Consider the following 22,911-nt stretch of genomic DNA (forward strand, 5'->3'; position numbering starts at 1 on the left):
CATGTCCAGGACCTGCTAGACTCAGTCGAGAATTTCTCCTACTCAGGGCTATCCTTCCCTCAAACATGTATCTCTCTTCTGTGTTACCTAACCAAACACTTGGACTCGATAACAGCTTCCAGACTGTAATCTTCTTCTAATAAGATGAATCAAGATTCTTTTGCTGAGAAACTTCTTTTCCTTGCCTTCTCTACTGATTATCTTCAAATGCTCCGTATGGGTGAAAATATGAGGCTTTTAGAACACACTTAATTTGCAAGTGCCTCACATTTTTTGTTTTAAAATTCAAGTCAGTTTGGTCCTAAGTAAACATATGGTAGGAAGACTTGTTATCAAATTGCTGAGACGGTGATGGGTCTATTTTAATCCAAGATTTCAAAGAAAATATACAAAATATAATAAAGGTGTGTATAACACAAATATGTACTCTTGATACAAAAGGGGGGGATATTTTAAAACCTCGTACTGATAAGCTGCAAACTATATTTACAATGACTATTTTACTTTAGATTTATAAGTCCTCACCTCTCTAGAGTAAGTCACACACTTAACATTAATTCCTAGAAAATGTGGCAACTAAAACTTGTTAAAAAATACTAAATAATAATAAAATAACAGTGATTATGTCATGCTAACATAAGAAAGCTTGCTCATGATTAATTATAGAAATCCATTTTCTTCTAAAATTGTGGTTATCACAGTATGAGCCAGGGACTACTGCTGACCCACATGTTGGCTGCTTTTTTTTTAAGTATTAATCTTCAAAATACAATAATCTATTATTATTTCTGGCTTGAATTGGTAATCTACCTCAATGGCATGCCTCACTGCCTCTTACTAAATTCAAAAAATTCTCTTCACTAATGAGGTCTTGCCAACAGTTGTACTAGGAAAAGCACACACACATCCCCCTCACATTCCAACCAAACTGCACAATCATCTCCTAGCCTTCGTGCATGCTACTCTCCTCTCTGCCTAAACCACTCTTCGCACCTCCCTCCTCTAACCGTTAGTTCTTAATGATGTTTAAGTGCTCAATGTCACCTTTGCCAGAAAGCCTTCCCAAGGCTTAGAGAGATACCCCTGGTACGTGACCCCATGGCACTCTGTGCCCACTCCCGCATCATAACCCACTGAATGCAACACACTACAGTAAAATTACTTGTCCATCCTCCCCTCTGGACTATATTCTCTTTGGAGACAAAAACTTTTATTTATTGTTGTATTCTCCCAGTGCCCAATAAACAACAGGGAAGGAGGAAGGGAGAGTGGGGGGGGGGGAAGGAAAGAGGGGAGAAGGGTTAATTAATCAAAGATGGGATTAAACAAAGTGTGGCAGAAAGAAGTAGGGAGAAGGGAAACAAGAAAGCGGGGAGGGGGAGAGGAAAAGGGGGGAGGGAAGAGACTTTTTCAAACACTGCCCACTCCTGTCCCTTCAAGGGAAGGCGCAGACCCCATTAAGAATCCCCACCAAAGCAAGTCACTGCTGTTAATACTAAGAAAAAGAACACTGAGAGCTGCTCTGTGAAGACAATAAAATAACCAAAGATTTGAAAATTATGAAATTCAATCCTGTGTGTTAACTTTGTAAATTAGTAACACAATTACCATGAAAAAATTAATTTTCCCTTTAATTTTTAAACATTTACTCCACTCCTAAATGTGCATTTTTAAAAATTTTCTGGAATGTTTTTCCAAAAAAATTTGAAATATAATTTAACATAGAAATATAACTTTAACATATTCATTTTTGATAGCTAACTTTTTATAAATACATCGAAAAACTAAATGAAAGATACTGAAACTCAAAGATGGTAACACTTTAAGGTACATTTTACTTCACTGATGAAAGGAAATTCTGTAGAGCTTATCAATACAAGGGGACTGAAATTCACTGCTATGCCTTATAATTATTTGAGATAAAGTTGATCACCATTACTCTTTATACGCAGCACAAAAATCTAAATTCTTTCCTCATACAGATTCTATAACAACATCCAGATACAACTCTTTACTGGGAGATAACAGTAGACATTTTAACTCTTTTAATATTTTTCACTTTTAATTTAGTCTCTTACCCTAAATGCAGGATTTGCTCCATGTTCCAATAAGCATCTCACGGTACTTGCACACAAGTTATATGCAGCAATATGCAGAGCTGTTCCAAAATTAAAGTCACTGCAAGTGGCATCTACATCTGCAATGACACACCACACATATATTAACTAAAAACTTAGATTTAGCTATTACAATATAAAAGGAGACAGGTTGAGTTTGTTTGCTTGTTTTGGTTGGGGGAAGAACATTAATAAGCCACTTAATAAGACTTAAACCAACCTGCTAGAAGCACTGTTTCACATATTTGTCACCTATGTGATCACATATGTAATCACCATTCACAAATATAATCTCCATGTTACAATCTGGTCAACCAATTATTTTCTTAGTACAATAAAATATCGTTACAACAAGAACTGATATTATCATAGACTTTCCAACTATCACAAACTAAACTACATTTAAAAGAAGTTAATGGTAATAATTCACATTTGTAAAAGTATCTGAACACAATCTCTCATTAACCTCTTGCATACGTGCCATGACAACTACAATGAGGTAGAAGGGTTTACGTCAGGAGCCAGTAAACAATGGCCCAGGGGCCAAGCACAACTCATCATCTGTTTTTATACATAAAGTTTTACTGGAACATGGCCACATACATTTTTACATATTCTCTATGGCTAAACACCTGCCATAACTGCAGAATCAAGTAGTTCCAGTGATCCAGACTCCTATCTGGCCTTTTACATGGAAAATAGTAGGTAAAATAATGCAGAATTTTCAAATCAGGAATAAGTTAAAGACTAATTAAACATGCAAATGTGTGCAAATCATATTAATTCAAAATACTTCATCAAACAAATGAATTTGGACTTCATAGTAGGAAAAAAGAATCTTGCAATTCTAAGGACATTTTAATAACCTCTCAATAAATCATCAAGATGTTATATTTAGACACAAGAAATCTTCCAGATTTGGAAATCCCATTTTGAATGTTTTTTGTAACAAGGGTTTTAAATACTTGGCTCCACTAATCCTTCCTTAACCTAAACCGTACCAGCCCACATGCCCTACCAACAACGGCAAACAACCAAGACATGCTCAGGACAGACCTTCCTGAGTTATTCAAGACACTGTACTACCAAAAGAGGCCCTTCTTCCCAACATCAATCAAAAATTAAAAGGTAAAAGTTAAAGATAAAATGGACAATTATACAAAGCAGGTTAGAAACAAACATTCTGGGAAATTTAACTGTTGAACCTAGAAAACAAGTCTTCTATAAACGGGGAGAACACTGTATCCCGCCCACCTTCAACTTTAAGTATTACTACTGCACATGCTCTCATTTTTTTTTCTCAAAAGAAAACCAACCCACTTGAGAGGACCAGAGAAAAGTCAAAATCCCAGGACTGTAATTTAGACACTCTGATGTTCAATTTTAGGGTATCACCATCAAGACAGGAGTGAGGGGGAAAAAAACCCTTGAAATTGTGTCCTTTAGTGGAATCACAGAATTTCAGAACCGAATGCCATCTAAAATACTCTTTATGATTTCAATGCTTAGCTCTGAAAGCTTTATTGCTCTATTTCTGGCTACTCGAGAGAAAAGAATTATATAGCACACAGATTCAATTACACTTTATAAAATCCATGTTAAACTGGGGAATTTGCAGATATAAAAACCCAGAGAACACTATTTTGTACTTTTAATTTGTATCTCTTTGTACCAAGCCTTTTGTGAAATGACAGTAATTAACCTTCAATAAAGAAATATTAAACTCTTCCTGAAAAAACGTGGAATAGGAGGTCATATGGAACAAGATGGATTAGAAGTCAAAATCTCTTTGAATTTTAATTTTTATGCCACTAATAAAATGTTCAACTAATAACATCTAATGGTGATCTTATAGTACTTGCCTTTTGGTTTAGATGTCTTCAAAATCACTTTTATAAGCTCAGGGACATCAAAATAAGCAGCATAATGCAAAGCATTCATATTTGTCCAACGACTCCGTAAACTAACATCTGCTCCCAGATCAATAAGTTGAGTTGCAAATTTTACAGCTGTATCAACATCACCTAAAGAAAGTTTTCTAAATTATTCTTCTTCAGTACAAACTGCAGTTCCAATAGATGGCTATCTACTACCTCATTTTAAAAGCCAAAGTAAATAGCATACCAAATATATACATACACCTCAAAAATTTCACTTACAAGGAATTTATTCTAAGAAAATAATCATACTCAGAGATATGGATAAACACTTAGCCATAAAGATGTTCATCACAGCACTTTTTATCACGAATAAATTTCTGAAACTAAACTACTTTACAAATAAATAATAAATTTTATTCTAAAATAAAGTTCTAAAAGCACAATAATAAGAAACTGGTTAAATAAATCATAAGTCATCCACATAATGGAATATTTATACAAAGCCTTTAAAAACAATGTACTAGGGGTGCCTGGGTGGCACAGTTGGTTAGGTGTCTGACTCTTGATCTCCACTCAGGCCATGATCTCAGGGTCATAAGTTCAACCCCCACATTGGGCTCTGTGCTGGGTGTGAAGTCTACTTTAAAAAAAAAAAAAAAAAGGCAATGCACTAGATTAGTCCTACTCAGTGTGCTCTGTGGACCACTAGCAGTCCCAAAATGTAATTTCTCTGTCCTTTTGATAACCCTTTTCTTTTTCCCTATACAATCATTTCTTCAGAATATATTAATCAAAATTTCATGCATTATGAAACACAAGTGGGCTTGTATTTTATATCTTTATTTCATTTTTCTATCATAATTTCATTTTTACTTTATTTTACAAAAAGAATCAGTCCATGATGGATTGTAGAAAAAAAAAGTCCTTAATCAACAGCTTAAGAAGTCTGTATCAGACTACTGAAACAGGGACAAAGATTCACAATACATAGTTAAGTAACAGAGGCAGGTTTTATACCATGGTAAAAGCACAGAACACCAATCTGGGAAAAATGTGCATACATGTTATGTATATAGAAATACCTCTCGGACAGGCCTAAAGGCTGGGGTCTGTAGGGACTGGATACTTGGAAAACAACTTGGGTTGTCTAACCTTGCTGTAAACTCTCAGGAAGGTTCTAGGGGTGTTACCGGTTACTCTCACCTAGCGAGCATGCAGCAATGAAGCCTGCTCAAGAGAAGCTGGGATGTACCAGGAGACTATAAAGCCCCCCTGAGAAAAGGGAGGGAAGGGAACAAGGTTTTGGGGAAGACCCCACTGAATGCTTGCCTATTCAGGGGATATTGTTATCATCAGCTGGGTACCCTCCCAGGGACTGTGGATGGCATAAATATAGCTTATACAAACACAAATACAGATGTCTTAAGCCACTAGTAGTTTGCCACACACTTACCAATACCATGAGCTCCAGATTTGCAAGTATAATGTAAAAGTGTCATATCTGTCAATCCATCTCTGTCATTCACATTGCAACCTCTCTTGAGAATCTGAGGAAACCAAGGATGATATCATGATAACATGGCCACTGAAAGCGGATTTCAAACCCACGCTGAGAACCAGGTTAGACCATCTTATCGGAATTCGTTCTCAATAAAATGAGTATCGAGAACGGGCTTCTCTCAAGGATAAACTTTAAATCTACATCCAATAACAATGATGAAAACTGAACTTGTCAGCAGACTGAAGGAAATTCCTAAAGACGATTCCAGGGTAGCCTGGCACTCCAGATACGTACTTTACTTAACCTCTCAAAGGATCAGCAAAATTTTCTTTGTAACAGGCTTAATGGCATTTGAAAATATATACATAACCTTTCTCTCCTTACAACATGACAATGTGCAGGTCAAGGAACCCAGTAACTCCTGCTTTCCTCCTTCAAAAAATCAAATGTTTTTAAAAACTATACTCAAGCCTAGATCTTTACCAAACCACCCAAAAGTATAGATAAAACATGTCGGTAATCAAATCTCCTCATAGACTGTATTTTTTAAAGTTAACAAAATTAATTTGTACAAAGAAAGGAAATATGGAAAATGCCTGCTGCCATCAAGAGTCTATAACGTCAGAGCTCCAGGTGTCAGCAAATGAGGAGCATGAGGGAACAACGGAAAGAATGTACAACTGCTCTGAGCAAAGCCTGGAGATACAAGAACAAACGTCAGAATGTTTCAAAGGTTTCCCATTCAGATGGCAGGGTTCAAAGGGGAGCCCCTATACAATTAACAATCCCAATGATGCCAAATGTAAAATGTAGGAATTCCTTACCTCATTTCCAATAATGTCAATGTTCTGCTGGACCTGAGGAACCCACTGTCTTAAAATGGCAAATAATTCTGATACAGAAGTTTTAGGATCAAAGAGAATTTCCTGGCATGATGTATCATTAGGATCAAAGAAAGAAAACTCTGTTTGAAATTAAAAAAAAAAAAAGGTATAAATTAAACTTATTAAAAGTTACAAATAAATATATTGACAATAATAAACAATAAGACCAGTGCTCAAATGATACAAATATTTTTAGATCCTAGCAAAAGTTTACCTTAAGCAATTTTCAAAACCAAAGTCAAGAAAGCCAAAAAAGTATGAAGCATTCCTGAATAGCTGTGAGAACGAGATTTCCGTGCATACCACATTTTTTTTACAGATGAAACAAAAATGTGAGTGCAACCCATCTCAAATGCTGAATTTTCCAAGAACTACTTCTAAGGCACAGAAACTCTGTCAAATTTTATCAATATTTTCAGCTCTTACAACATAAATATATCATGAACAGTAGATTCACATCAACCACTTATAAAAGGGGGAAAATACCAAAATATCAACTAGTCTATAATTTTAAATATTCTTTTTACTTCTCTGATTTGCCCAATTTTCCATAAAAAACAGGCACTGCATTACTTTTTACGCACTGGAAAAGCACAAGGAGAACTGCCATACCAACCAATTAGGCAACAGTCTCTGACAACGCAGAAATGAAACCTTAGGACAGAGTGACTGGCTTATTTTGGAATGTGTATTAGTAAAAGCATGGAATATTAGCAAAATTGAACATGACCTAAATATCTCTTAAAACTTTTCTAAGATTCACAGACAACTTTGGTCATCCTATGGCTAGAGAATAAAAGAGAATGGAAGAAAATCAGATTCTACGATCTTGAAGAATCTTAAAAAAAAAAAAAAATGGGCAGGGAATCTAAAAAACCAGAAACATTTAAAGAAGGAAAGCATTAGCGAACCAACATTTGCTGAGTGCTTACAATTTACCAAACACTACACAAGTCCTCACAAACACCCTACCTAGGAGGGATTATTATTCTCATTTTGCAGATAAAGAAACCGAAGCTCAGACTAAATCATACTCAAAGTCACACAGCTAGTAAGTGGCAAATCTGGAATGGAAAACCAGTTCTATATCCAAAGTCTATCTTCCTTCCTCTACTATACTGTCTCCCGAAAAGAATTCACTATTGAAGTCAGCTTCTAACAGCATACATGAGTAGCAGGATTCGTATTTATGTTCTTTATGTTTTTAAATATTTTCCAAAATTACACCTATGTACACATAATTCATACTTTTAGAATCAGGATAACTAAAAGGTGAGTATGAAAGCACACAACCAAGGATGTGTATAAAAGGGGAGCCACAGTCCATTAGAAGAGAATCAGAAAGACTAAAACTAGAATAAGATACTATCCAAAATCTCAGACAACAGAATGATCCTCTAGGTTCAGAAGGGAAGACACAGAAAAGAACTGGTATCCAACATGGAGAAGCACCTTGCATGGTTTCTTAAACATAGATTTTGGCATGTTTCTTATAAACAGCAGTTGACTAGATTGGGGAGGGGGGTGTCTAATTGATTTATCTATTCAATAAATATTTATGGATGAACCCCTTTCCTAGGCATTGGGCATTTCTAGTAGAGAGGTTTCTAAATATATACCTAAAGAGACTCTTCTGCATGTGCCTGCAGGAGACAGATTCAAGAATTCTTACTGTAGCATTTATTATAATGGCAAAACATTTGGGCTGAAACATCTCTCCATAAAGGAATGGATTGGAGTGGCCTATTCTATCTTTCGCTTTTTTACAACTAAATAAATGAATTAAGATATCTGAGTCATTAACTGATAAGCATAGGTCTCAAAAAAAACATACTGATCAATAAGCTACATAATAATATGCAGTATCTATCATTTACATAAAATTACAAATACACAAAACAGTACTACACATTGTTTACAGATGTTCATATGTATAATAAGTATATAATAATATGGTTTGGAATCATCACCCTAAATTTAAGATAGTGGTTACCTCTGGAGAGCAAGGGGAATAGGACCAAAGGAAAACAAGGAGTTTAAACTTCAAGATTTTCTTGTAACTAAAAAACAAGAGCTAAAGGAAAAATGACAAAATATGATATCTATTCTTTCTGATGGTAGATATGTATGACTTACATGTTTGCTATTATTATATTTTGTGCATTTTTATATTCCCATTTTATATTCCTATTTTTAAAAAATGAAAAGCAACGGGAAAAGAATCCCACACATAATATCAATTAAGGTAACAAACATACCAATGAATGTGTGAAGCTTATTTATAGAAAATTGGAAGAGGAGAGGGATTTAAATGGAGTAAGACATATTACATTGCTGAACTAAAAAATAAAATATTTAAAATTGTCAATTTTACCAAAAACAATTATTTAAAATAATTTCAATTCTAATCATCTCACCAAGACTTATTGTAAGAGGAGATACAAAATGACTCTACTGTTCATCTGTTGGCAGAGCTTCTCAAACATCAGTATAGATAGGAATCACCTAGGGATCTTGTTACTATGTAGATTCTGATCCAGTAAATCTCAAGTGGGGCCTGGGATTGCCTAACAGGCTCCCAGTGATGCCAATGCTACAAGACTAAAGACCACACTTTGAGTAGCAAAAATCTAGAAAGTAAATGTAAGATAAATAAACAAGAACATCTGAACTAAAAAGAATAATGACCTGAGTAGCAAGAGGGAGCAGTAGTCCAATAAATAATAAAGCATATAACAATGCTTCAGTAATTATACACTGAGGTGATGGCAAACAGCAGGTATCATTTAAATAGTACTTAATAGGTGCCAGGGACTGTTCTATGCACTTTATAAATACTACCTAATTTAATCCTCATAATGACCATATGAGGTAGGCACTATTATTGTTCTCATTTTATCAAAGGGGAAATAGAACAAAGAAGGGGCAGTTAAAAATAAGTAATTTGCCTAAGAACACACAAGTGGTAAGTGATTGAGTCAGGATTAAAGCCAGACCGTTTTGTGATCTTAACCTCTATGCTATACTGCATAGTAACAAATGTAACTAAATCCAAAGTTTGAGCCCATACAGGGGAAAAAAAAAAAAAAAAAAAAAGCTTTAATCAAAAGAAAGGTGGAGGGGTGTCCCGTTTACCCACTTCATGTCAACATGGAGTAATGGGGACCAGATTTACCCTTCCATCTGAAACAACAAAAAAACAGAGGAAATAGATAAAATGCAGTTTTCAAGGGCACTGGACATCAAGGCAATGAAAGACAGTGACTCCTAAGAGACAGATATAAATGAGTCTTACGATTGTCCCAGGTTTCTGCACTACAGTGCAGAGAGAGGGAAACCAAGAGAAGCCCAGAAGACTCCCTATGTTGAGGAGACAGCACTGAGAACCCAAGGAAATCAAGGAAGCTAGAGCTCACAGGGAAGAGTATCAGAGGAGAGAGGACCCCAAAGACTTATGGAGGGTCCTCTTGAGTACTTAACATACATTTACAAGTAAAACCCAAAGTAAGAGAAAGAACCATCTAAAGGATTAAAAGGATCAGAGCCCAGTGCTTATAAAAGGCCTAAAATAGTGCCTATTTCTACCAAAAAGACTAGGGAAAAAATTCACAGGGCACTGGGTAGAGTACTGAATAGTGAGAAATAATTAGCCTGAGACTAGCACTGCTCCAGAAGTACCTAACAAGTAAAAAACCAGACCTGAAATGGCCAAACTATTTCCAAGTAACTTAACTGCATCCCAGAACAAACTTCAAGAATATTTATAGGAATAGAAAAAACACAGCACTGAACAGGTAAAATCACAATGACTGTCATTCAATCAAAGATTGCTGGGCATGCAAAGAAAGGAGAAAACAGGACCCATAATCAGGGATAACCAACTGAAAAAGACCTAGAGGGGGCGCCTGGGTGGCTCAGTCAGTTAAGTGTCTGACTTTGGTTCAGGTCATGATCTCACAGTTCATGAGTTCGAGTCCTGCATCAGGCTCTGTGCTGACAGCTCAGAGCCTGGAGTCTGCTTTGGATTCTGTGTCTCCCTCTCTCTCTGCCCCTCCCCTGCTTGCACTGTCTCTCTCTCTCTCTCTCTCAAAAATAAATAAACCTTAAAAAAAATTTTTAGGGGCACCTGGGTGGCTCAGTCAGTTAAGCATCCGACTTCAGCTCAGGTCATGATCTCACAGCTTGTGAGTTTGAGCCCCGTGTCTGGCACTGTGCTGACAGCTCAGAGCCTAGAGCCTGCTTCAGATTCTGTGTCTCCCTCTCTTTCTCTGCCCCTCACCGACTCATGCTCTGTCTCTCTGTCCTTCAAAATAAATAAACGTTAAAAAAAATTTTTTTAATAAAAAAAGTAAAAAATAAATAAATTTAAAAAAACAGACCTAGAGTTGGCACAAAAATTAAAATTAACAGTGGGGGAAAAAAAAATTAACAGTGGGGCACCTGGGTGGCTCAGTCAGTTAGGCATCCAACTTTAGCTCAGGTCACAATCTCATGGTTAGTAAGTTCGAGCTCCGCATCAGGTCGATTGCTGTCAACACAGAGCCCACTTCAGATCCTCTGTCTTCCTCTCTCTCTGCCCCTCCCCCACTCTCACATGCTCTCTCTCTCTCTAAAATAAACATTAAAAAAAATTATAATTGGGGCGCCTGGGTGGCTCAGTCGGTTGAGCGTCCGACTTCGGCTCAGGTCATGATCTCGCGGTCCGTGAGTTCGAGCCCCACGTCGGGCTCTGTGCTGACGGCTCAGAGCCTGAAGCCTGTTTCAGATTCTGTGTCTCCCTCTCTCTGACCCTCCCCCATTCATGCTCTGTCTCTCTCTGTCTCAAAAATAAATAAACATTAAAAAAAAAATTTTTTTTTAATTATAATTAACAGAAAAGAATATTAAACCAGTCATTATAACTGTATTCCAAATGTTCAAAAAGTTAAGTACAGACATGGATGATATGAAAAAGACATAAATCAAACTTCAGGGATGAAAGCAACATCTGAGATGAAAACTACACTGGGTAAGATCATCAGCTGATCAGACACTGCAGAAGAAAAGATTAATGAACTTGAAGACATAGCAACAGAAACTATCTAAAATGAAACAGAATTTTTAAAACATGAAAAAAACATCAGTGAGCTGTGGGACAACTTCAAGTAGTCTAATATTCATGTAACTGGAGTGTCTGAAAGGGTTCAGAGGCAGGAAAAATATTTGAAGAAATGATTACCTAAACTTGATGAAAAGTGAAACCAACGGGTCTAAGAAGCTCAACAGACCCCAAGCACAAGAACATTAAAAAAAAAAAAAATTACACCAAGACACATAATGGAAAAATTACTCAAAATCAATGATAAGAACATCTTAAAAGCAACCAGGGTGGGGGAAAAGACGCATTACATTCAGAGAAACAAAAATGAAAGCAGATTTCCTATCAGAAACAATGCAAGTAAAATGACAATGGACCAACATCTTTAAGCACCAAAAGAAAAAAAACTATCAACCTAGAACTGTATACTCAGCAAACATTTTTCAAAAGAGATGGTAATATAAATATGTCCTTAGACATATAAAAGCTGCAAGCATTCCTCACCAGCAGACCTGTACTACATGAAATGTTAAAGGAAGCCCTTCAGGCAGAAGGAAAATGGTATTGACTGGAAATCTAGATCTGCACAATAAAGAACACTGGAAAAATGGTAACTACATGGGCAAATAAGATTTGTTATTATTACTTAAGTCCATTTAAGAGGCAATTCACTGTTTAAACAAAAGTAATAACAGTGCATTGTGCAGTTTATGACACACGTGATATGTGCTCTGTGTAAACTGGCTCTGAAGGTATTCAAAGCAAAAGATTCAAAAGTCTTTATATTGTCTCACAGAGTAACCACCTTGAGAATCAACACTGAACTATACATCTAAGCTCTGGTTTGTGCAGGTTGGTCTTTCTTTGTTTCTTGTTTTAATCTCATTCTCAGCCTCACATTCAATGGCTCGCTTTCATTACACTTAGCATAAAATACAAATTCCTTGCCAAGGCCTAAACAATCCTGCAAGATTTGCCTTCCTCTCCAACTTCCTCTCCTGTCATTTTGCCCCTCAATCACTTTGCTTCCTAGCCACGATAGCCTTCCATTAATTCTTAGGATATACCAAAGGCTTTTCCCCCAACTCTGTGCCTTTAACTTCCTATTCTTTGGCCTGTAACACTTCTCTCCAAGATCTTCTTGTGACCAGCTTCCTCTGACTCCAGATGACTACCCCATCTATAATAGATGCTCCACTAATCCTCTATCACAGCACCCTGGTTTTTTCCTCCACAAAATTGACTGGGATATTTATATTTTGTTTATTAACTTGTTTACTATCTTTTCCCACTAGAATGTCTGTCTTGGTCACTGTGCTATCCTCAGCATCTAGGACAGTACCTAGCGCATAACAGGCCCTCAATAAATACTTAATAAATACAATTCAGGGTGCCACTTTTAAAGGGGACACTGATAACAGTGTACTAAGAAGGGAACAATTAGAATGAAAAGGGTCCAGAAATCCTGCCACTGAGGGAATGATGAAGGAACCAGAAACGTGTAGCCTACAGAAGTACAAGCTAGGTAAAAACATTCAAATTATCTCTAAATATCTGAAGGCTATCATATAAAGAAGTGTGTTCCACATAGCAAAAACCAGTGTCAGTTGGCCAAAGTTTCCAGGAGACATATTTTGAGTGTAAATACAAAAACAATTTTATCACACCTAAAACTTTTTAACCATGAAATGGACTATTTCATTAGTTTCCCACTCTTGAAGATATCCAAGTGACTGAGTGGTTATTTATTAGAGATCTTGAAAACAGAATTTCTATCCTAAGAAGTGAGTAGGGAAAAGCTGACCTACAGGTCCATTCAGATTCTAAGAATGTATAATTCTAAGCATATAAGCAATATTTAATTTCAGTTATACATAAGGGTCAATATCCATTATCACCTTACATTCAGTGTATTTATTCAACAAACACTGACTGAGCAACAAATGGCTATATTAGCCCTAAGACAAACCAAAACAAAGCTTGACTGCTACCCCATCCCAAAGAGCTATGGTCTGGGTAAAGAGATCACACAATTATGACTTGGGATAGAACGAAGTAAGCGCCATAAGCAAGGTACAAAAGTGCTTTAGTTAAGGTTTTTCCTGCATAACTGATTTTGTTATACCTGAAGATAAGCCCAGTCCATGTTTTGTAAAAGCTGCACATACCTCCCAGGATATAGGCTCAGGTTTTATGCAATATTTTTGGTGATTACAAGGCAAAATCTGAACTTGGAGATGAGCAGTTATTAAAATCGATATTACTAAGATAAATTCCCAATCTAATAATTTTATACCTACTAATACTTAAAAATTGCATTTCTAAACAAAAAAAAATAAAAAATAAAACCTGCATGATCTTTACCTCCAAAGACGATTTGAAATGATGACCCAATACTTCACTTGAAAAATCCTAACTAAATTAGAAATGTAACAAATCTATCAAATTTATCTCCTTGTTTTCTTTTATTCCTTTATCAGTATCTGATAAAATACAGGTCTAGGGAAATAAGCCTAAATAAGTAAAAACTAGAATAGTTATAAATTTACATTTTACAAAGGATATTTAAGTGAGCTGATTTAAATATGAGCCAACCCGTTCCACATTCCAGGGAAAGGTCTCACTCTCCCTGCCTAGGCATATGGCTTTTTTTTTTTTTTTTTTTTTTTTTTTTAAGTTTTACTGTCTTTGTGTATACCTTATAATTACAATGGAAGACACCTGGGACAGTCCAAACTCGGCTTGCTTATGTACTGAAACACATAACTTATTACACTGTCACCTAAATTTGGATCATTTCAGCAGTGATTATTTGGTAAATTAGATCCTAGCATTTCAGAGACAACAGGGCCCTTAGAGATGGCTAGCTCACAGTATTTTGTTTTGTCTTAATACATGGCTTTTTAAGCAAGTCAGTATATTTAACCAAAATAAATACATCAATAGCAAAAGAATGCTAGATGTCTAAGCACCACTGCATTCTAAAAATAAGATCCTCTAAATCCATCATGGTGCTTAAAATGAATATTTTTACATAATAAAAATGCAGACAGCAGAAATAAAGCATTTAGCTTAAGAGGCAGAAAAAGGCAATTGTATTTTTGAAAAAGGAAAACTAGCAATCTTATGAAAACCACAGCAAATGGCTTTAGGAAGAATTATGAATGCAAAAAGGGCATAAGATAGAAGTCAAGTCTCCAGTCTACAGAAAATACATATGGCTACTTAACATACCACAGTCTGAAGGCATTGGTGCTGCAGAAATGGAAAAGACAACTGGTGTATCAGAACCTGGAAATAAAAATGGGTATCTTCCAATCAAAGAATTTCCTTCTACTGGAAAATCTGGAAGGTCCTCTATGGTCATCTTCTAGAAAGCCACCTTTAATGAGAGAAAAAAGCATATCTATTGTATTTGTATGCAACTTAGAATGATTGCCTTGAATCACAAAAAGACTATTTTCTTTTAATATATAACCTACTGACCTTTTTTTAAAGATTTTAGTAATCTCTACACCCTACATGGGACTTGAACTTACAACCCGGAGATCAAGAGTTGCATTCTCCTCCGACTGAGCCAGCCAGGAACCCCAATCTACTGACATTTTTTAACTTCAACCTTCAAGAATCTTTTTGAGAGAGGAAGGGGGAAAAACTTCCTTTTAGCAAACTGCTATTAAAGAATATATGTTGTTTCACACTGTCTCTTACAGACATGCAATCTTTTTAGACAAAGCTCAGGAGAAATAAAAAGCTAAGTACTGGGGCGCCTGGGTGGCTCAGTTGGTTACGTGTCCAACTTCGGCTCAGGTCATGATCTCGCGGTCTGTGAGTTCGAGCCCCTGTGCTGATAGGTCAGAGCCTGGAGACTGTTTCGGATTCTGTGTCTCCCTCTCTCTGACCCTCCCCCGTTCATGCTCTGTCTCTCTCTCAAAAATCAATAAATGTTTAAAAAAAAAAAAAAAAAAAGCTAAGTATTTCCCCAAAACACATGAAAACCTTTTTTATAAATATTGTTTTTGCTTTTTAATTTTTTTTATTTTAGAGAGAATGAGTGTGCGCATGAGCAAGTGGGGGAGGGGCGGAGGGAGAGAGAGAGGGAGAGAGAGAGAATCCCAAGCAGGCTCCATACTTGGCACAGAGCCCAATGAAGGGCTCAATCCCATGACCCTGGGATTACGACCTGAGTCGAAATCAGGAGTCATAACCTTGGGGCACCTGGGTGGCTCAGTCGGTTAAGTGTCCAGCTTCAGCTCAGGTCATGATCCTGTGGTCCATGGGTGGGTTCGAGTCCCACATCAGGCTCTGTGTTGACCACCTCAGAGCTGGAGCCTGCTTTGGATTCTGGTCTCCCTCTCTCTCTGCCCCTCTCCTGCTCGTGCTCTGTCTCTCTCTCTCTCTCAAAAATAAATAAACATTAAAAAAAATTTTTTTAAGTCAAACACTCAACTGACTGAGCCACCCAGGCATCCCTAGGTGAAAAGGTTTTTAAATGCTGAGTTAATCCAAGTGGGTGATATTCTCTTTACTTAGAGTAATAAAGGGATATAATATCCCTTGTAGATGTACCTCTATCATAGGATCTGACACAGGTTACATTACCTGTCTTCTAACAGTTCATGCCATGTGCTCATCACATGAAAATAATCTAGTTTAGAGTGTTCTCGTTCTTTTCTGACATCCTAGAAAGTTTCACTGGAAATCAATCACATCACTTGTACAAATATGGGTCTAAGAGCTCCCGGCATTGTTTACTTCTCCCCAACATACAACATCCATTTAGTCCATCCGTGCAGAAAATGGAAGGCCATGCCTTTTAAACCACATCACTGATATTGCCTCTTTTTCCCAGAAAACATGTGAGCGCTTAGGATGTTTGCCCTGCAGTGGACTGCTGCACCCTAGCTCAGATAGAAATGGCATAGCAGAGCAAATGTTGGTACAACTGAACTATATATAAAGGTAAAAAGCATCCAGTTTCTTTTGCATCAAGTCTGTAAAGTCTGAAATATTATAAATCTCTTTATCAGTGTTAAATATAAGCAAAGACCATATTACAAAACTAAATAAAAATGATGCTAGGCCATTTCAGTAGAAAGAATAAAGATAATTAACTGGCAAAGCTGCCAGTTACCCTAGCAGATAACACCATGCTAGAAATTACTCAGTGTGTGTTCTATACTTAACCAATCCTATATCTAACTTAGCCATCTTTACTCCACCATCACCACCCTGATCCAAAGAAACAGTCACCTCTCTGAGCTAACTGGTTCCTTTCCAATGATCCATGTTTTCTGAAGACTGTCAGGAACTAGTAACGAGTAAGGTGACTTTTTTTTTTTTGTCATAAGGTACATGCTTATGTGGACATGGATATTCTTTATTAAATAACCTAATACACTGTTACTATGTTAAAGGTATTCAAGTTTTCTTAGATGCTAAAGTTAGTTGCCACCCAATACATTGAATGATTATGATAGTAACCCTACCACAATAATGGGGAAATAACAAGGAATTGGTGCCACACAGCAAGGTGATCTTCCTCAAACACTTCAATTCCAAAAAGTAACACACATCCCCAAAGACAGTCCTCCTTCAATGCCATAGCTTCTCAGTGATGAAAGTAACAGGATTTCTACTTGTTGGCTCCTACTTTTGGCAGTAAATCTGAGCAAAATATTCTATGCAGAGCATGAAGCTTCCTTTGAAATCAAGGGACATAAACAAGGCTTAATAACTATTAAGGAACCACCACATACAAGGCACCGCACTATTCTGGATGTTTTGGAAAATACGAAAGTGAGTCCAGGCTTATTAGCTAGCTTACCATCTACTAGGGTGAATAAAATAGCACTAGTAACTATAGATGATGAAATAGAATGGGGTATGTTCTGTGACATAAGTACAAGGAACATCTACATTGGGCACTCCTGACAATCAGAAACAGTGCATGAAGAAAGCATCCCCAAGATGGGTCTTGAAAGATCAGTCAGCAGAAATTTAAAAGAAGAGCATGTTAAAGGAAGTAGGCTGGAACTCGGGCACATCTAGGTACATTGTTTGAGGTAAGGCTGTAATGTTTTTTTAGGACTCTACTTGGGAGTATTGCATACACCTGATCAAAGACCAAACCACTTAATTCCATAAGCACTGGGAAACTCCTGATTTCTTAAAAGGAGAGAGTTCTGATTCAAACCATGTTTTAGGAAGATTCATCTGACTACAACCACACTTTAGAACTCACTCATGTTTTTATACTCCTAATTCTTCAGCCAAGTGATTGAGTGGCTATCCTTCTGAGTTGGTTAAGAGGAACCCACCTTTAAAAACCTCTCTTTTAGAAATACAAATCAAAACCACACTGAGAGATCACCTCACGCCAGTCAGAGTGGCTACAATGAACAAATCAGGAGACTATAGATGCTGGCGAGGATGTGGAGAAACGGGAACCCTCTTGCACTGCTGGTGGGAATGCAAACTGGTGCAGCTGCTCTGGAAAACAGTGTGGAGGTTCCTCAAAAAATTAAAAATAGACCTACCCTATGACCCAGCAGTAGCACTGCTAGGAATTTACCCAAGGGATACAGGACTACTGATGCATAGGGGCACTTGTACCCCAATGTTTATAGCAGCACTCTCAACAATAGCCAAATTATGGAAAGAACCTAAATGTCCATCAACTGATGAATGGATAAAGAAATTGTGGTTTATATATACAATGGAATACCACTTGGCAATGAGAAAGAATGGAATACAGCCTTTTGTAGCAACATGGATGAACTGGAGAGTGTTATGCTAAGTGAAATAAGTCATACAGAGAAAAACAGATACCATATGTTTGCACTCTTATGTGGATCCCAAGAAACTTACAGAAGACCATGGGGGAGGGGAAGGGGGAAAAAAGTCAGAGGGAGGGAGCCAAACCATAAGAAACTCTTAAAAACTGAGAATAAACTGAGGGTTGATGGGGGAGGGGAGGGAGGGGAGGGAGGGGAAGGTGGGTGATGGGCATTGAGGAGGGCACCTGCTGGGATGAGCACCGGGTGTTGTATGGAAACCAATTTGACAATAAATTTCATATTAAAATAAAATAAAATAAAATAAAATAAAATAAAAAATAAAAATAAAAACCTCCCTTTTATAGGGTAGAGCTTCCCATCCAAAAAAAATTTTTTGAAAGTGATCCTCAGAGCACCTTTCATTTCCTTGTAGACTGCTGAGATCCTCACAGAACTCTATCTTGCACAACTATCACAGGAGCTAGATTAGTGTCTTACACATATTTCATTTAGATGCAGTGTGGAAAGATGATTCACTCAACAAGGTGGAATAAACACTGTCATTTCATATACTAGATACTTCAAGCCCAGAGAAGCTACAATATTACCTAACCAATGTACTGAACATTCTTTGTATTTTGTGTCTTCATTGCATTTTTCCTTAGTCCCATTTCCTTTCCTTCACGAAAAACTCAACAGTCTATCTCTAGTCCCACTTAAGAAAACTGCACACCTCTAAAAACATGGCAAAGTTTTAGAATCCTTCTGAAAAGCAATCTTTGGGTCTGAAGATCTAAGACACCTGGGATCTCGCTCAAACTTGGTCAAACTAGAATCAAATTCCCCAAACTCTGATTTATATAGGAATCCCATCCTACACCATCACCCCAAAAACAGCTCTGAGAAAATGCAACTGGTAACATGGCTCAAATATCTTGTGATTTTTCAAGGATTCCTGGTCTATTCCCTAACACAGAATGGTGGTGAGAAGAGATGGCCACTAACTTTTTCAAAGCGGTTCAAGGCTAGTAGACCTCACTAAGGAACCTCATTATGGTCAAGAGACTCCCTCAGCTTTATCTGGAATATGGTTCAAGGGCAGCATCTTTGAGCTACTCAACTAACAGGAGATCTAAGCTGTGTCCACATGAGTTAGAATCACGAGGCCCTTTCATTCATTTAAATACTGTATTTTGCCAGGAGCCTTTATTTCCATTAGATTCCCAAAAAATTACCATAACCAAAATAAGCATTTAAATCATATCTCCAAGGTTCCTTTAAAAATTAAAAATAGGGGTGCCTGGGTGGCTAAGCATCCGGCTTCGGCTCAGGTCATAATCTCATGGTTCATGAGTTTAAGCCCCGCATTGGGCTCTGTGCTGACAGCTCAGAGCTTGGAGCCTGCTTCGGATTCTGTCTCCTTCTCTCTCTGCTCTCCCCTGCTTGCACTCTGTCTCTGTCTCTCTCTCAAAAATAAACATTTAAAAAAATTTTTTAATTAAAAAAAAAAAAGTAAAAAATAGAGGGGTGCCTGGGTGGCTCAGTCAGTTGAGGGTCTGACTTCGGCTCAGGTCACGATGTCACAGTTCGTGAGTTTGAACCCCACATCAGCTTTGCTGCTGTCAGCACAGAGCCTGCTTCAGATCCTTTCCCCCCCTCTCTCTGCCCTTCCCCTACTTGAGCGCTCTCTCTCAAAAATAAACATTTTAAAAATTAATTAATTAAAAATTAAAAATAGAATTACTAAGTGATCCAGTGAGTCCATTACTAGGTTTTTACTCAAAGAAAACAAAAACACTAATTCAAAAGATGTATGCACCCTACATTTACTGCAGCACTGTATACAATAGTGAAGGTATGGAAACAACCCAAGCATCCATTCATCGATGAATGAATAAAGAAGACTGGGGGTGGAATATTACTCACCCACAAAAAAGAATGAGAACTTGTCATTTGCAACAATATGGATGGGCCTAGAGGTTATAATGCTAAGTGAAATACGTCAGACAGAGAAAGACAAATACCATATGATTTCGCTCATGTGGAATTTACAAAACAAAACAAAGGAACAAAGAAAAAACAGACTCTTAAATACAGAGAACAAACCAGTGGCTGCTAGAAGGGAGGTGGGTAGGTGGTGAGTGAAAATGATAAAGAATATTAAGAGTATTCTTATCATGATGAGCACTGAGTAATATATAGATTGATGAGTCATTATATTGTACACCTGAAACTAATATAACACTGTATGTTAATTATGCTTCAATAAAAGATAATAACCAAAAAAATTTAATGTAGTATCTCCAGCTATCCATTTATTTGTTACGTATATAAATCTATTCAATCACTAAACAGGTATTTACAGTATTCGATACTTAGTTGCCTCTCAGCCCTAGAAAGAATATAAAAGACACCTGCCCTCCAGAAGTTCATTAGTCACTCAACAAGCATTTACTGAGTGTTTCTAAGTCCTAGGCTGGGCATACAAAGAGAAAGAAAATAGGTATGCCCTCGTCCCCACATAGGTTAGAGTCTAGTATATTCCTATAAGAAAGCTGAAATTACTGTACAGTTGTAATAAATGCTGTGTTCAAGAGGGTCAGTGGAAGCTTCCTGAAGGACTAAAAATTTAAAGTTGCAGTGTCCAACCAGGTAGCTACTAGCCACACGTGGCTATTTACATTAAACTAAAATTTCAGTTCCTCCATTGCTCTAGCCCCACAGACGTACTCAAAAGCCACATGTGGGTAGCAGACACCATGCTTAAACAGTGCAGAAACACTTCCCTCATTGCAGAAAGTTCTATAGAACACCACTGAAGGAAAACAATGCTGCTCAAATTCCAGATGCGAAAATAATAAGAATCAACAATAAACAAAGGCTAACAAAACTAAGCAAGCCAATAGCAGCACGGTTAATTATACATAAGGAACCAGGGAACAGTAAGCCTAAAAGTAACCAGATATTTGTAGGTTTAAACAGGGAGAAAGAGTTGATTAACAAAAAGGCCACTAGTACATGTTTCAAAACTGGAGTTGTTAAGAACAATACAAAGACACCACATAAATATCACTTTTTTTAAAAGACCCTGCTAGTGAAAACTGTATCTGGTGAATCTGAAATGTCTGAAGTAAGTACTACAAATAATATACCATTTGTTAAATCTTCTATCAAACAAGTAAAAATACTCATATTTCAAGATCTAATCTTACAGCCCAGGTGGTCCATTACCAAATGAAAGCATTTTTTAAAAATGCATATTGTTAGCAAAATAAGATAGAACCAGGATGCTTTTGCATAATAAAGATGTAGAAGGCTAGATTTCTGCCATTTTCAATTCTCTGCTTTCGGTCCATAGTCGTTCCGTGTCCCACATCGCCTGATCTTCTGCCACTTAGACGACTTACTTCAAATTGTGCAGAAGGTTCATAAATGACAAAAGTCAATCTGAAAATGAAGTATTTGCTGGATGTTTCTAAGGAGGAGGGTGTTTCTATATTGAAATATTTCACAGGCACCGATTTATACTATGAAATTGCTACAATGTGAACCACAGTCTAGCTGGGAACATAGAGCAAGTTACTATCCCTTGAGAATATCATCCTCTGATATATATCAAAACACTGTCTCAGAGTTTAAATCCAAACTGCCTCTTTAGTCTCGGGATGAATGAACAACCTGACATCTAAAAGAAAGCTGACATTATAAACCCATCAATCTAGTCTACAAGGATGAGGTCTAAACCACCTCTCTGTTTAGGGCAGGGCTCAGAGCAAGTGCCCCCAACCCCCCACCCCAACTTCCCTTCCCAATTCCTATTATTTCGAATTAAGGAATCTCAGGATAGCCAAAGACTGGAAGCAAAGCCATTTGGTTTAGCTTTGCATTCCCACCGGCAAAAGGTTTCTTAACAATTTATTAAGCAAGGGGAGGCACGGGAGATGTGAAGAGGCCCGCTGCAGGAAAAACACCAAAGGCGGCGCACCGCACGCAGCACATCTGCGTGCGGGTGACACTCCCAGGGCGCCCGGGCGGCCGCGGCTGCGGAGGCGGACAGGGGGCCCGCAACCCAGGCACGGCGCCGCTCCTCATCCCAAAGTTACACAGCCTGCGAGGAGCGGAGAGGAGAAACCCACCTCTCCCAAGGTGGGCCGCGCCGCCCCCGCCCCCGGCGACAGCCCCGGGGAGGCCTGCGGGAGCCCGCGACCCCGGCGCCACCGGACGCGGACGCGGCGCTCCCAGAGCCTCCGCGCGGCCCTCCCCGAGCCGTCAACAGCCCCTCGGGCATCCTCGCCCCCGCCCAGCCGGCCCGCAGCCCCCGCGCGCTCCCGCCCCACCTGCTCCTCCGGTCCTCTCGGGACGGCCGGCTGCGAACGCGGAGACGCGGAGGCAAGGCCGAGAGGCGCGCTCCTCCGCCCGGCGCCCGTCTCCAGTGGCCGGCCGCGGAGCCTCCCGCTGCGCCGCTCCCAGACCTGGTCCGGCCCCTCCCGCCTGCCGCCTCCGCGCGCGCCGAGCCGGGCCCCACGCGGGGTCGGCGCGCGCGCAGTGCAGGCTCCCGGGCCGCGCGCAGGCCTCGGCCCCAGCCCCGCGCACGCGCCGGGGCTGGGGGGTGGGGTGGAGGCGAGAAGCGCGCGCCTCTTGCCTGCGCCCCCGCCGGCCCCCAGCCCACGGAA

General features: G+C 38.5%; 1 protein-coding gene across 8 annotated transcripts in view; it reads right to left on the reverse strand.

The window, feature by feature from the left end:
* CLIP4 (CAP-Gly domain containing linker protein family member 4) overlaps positions 1-22,911 on the reverse strand; it is an 85,753-nt gene that overhangs the window by 47,497 nt on the left and 15,345 nt on the right. For 7 of the 8 annotated variants that reach the window (XR_006200916.1, XR_006200917.1, XM_042933346.1 and 4 more), the window contains 5 exons: positions 14,694-14,841; positions 6,323-6,462; positions 5,451-5,544; positions 3,980-4,141; positions 2,079-2,197 (listed from right to left, as the gene is read on the reverse strand). Coding sequence is in view for 6 of the 8 variants with exons in the window: in XM_042933346.1 (XP_042789280.1) it covers positions 2,079-2,197; positions 3,980-4,141; positions 5,451-5,544; positions 6,323-6,462; positions 14,694-14,826 (648 nt within the window). In the remaining 2 variants the exon portion in view is untranslated. Of the gene's footprint in view, positions 1-2,078; positions 2,198-3,979; positions 4,142-5,450; positions 5,545-6,322; positions 6,463-14,693; positions 14,842-22,575; positions 22,724-22,911 lie in introns of those variants that run through there. The other variant, XM_042933349.1, reaches the window with a different exon arrangement.

Source organism: Panthera leo, chromosome A3 (genome assembly GCF_018350215.1).
Source record: "Panthera leo isolate Ple1 chromosome A3, P.leo_Ple1_pat1.1, whole genome shotgun sequence".
Classification (NCBI taxonomy): Eukaryota; Metazoa; Chordata; class Mammalia; order Carnivora; family Felidae; genus Panthera; species Panthera leo.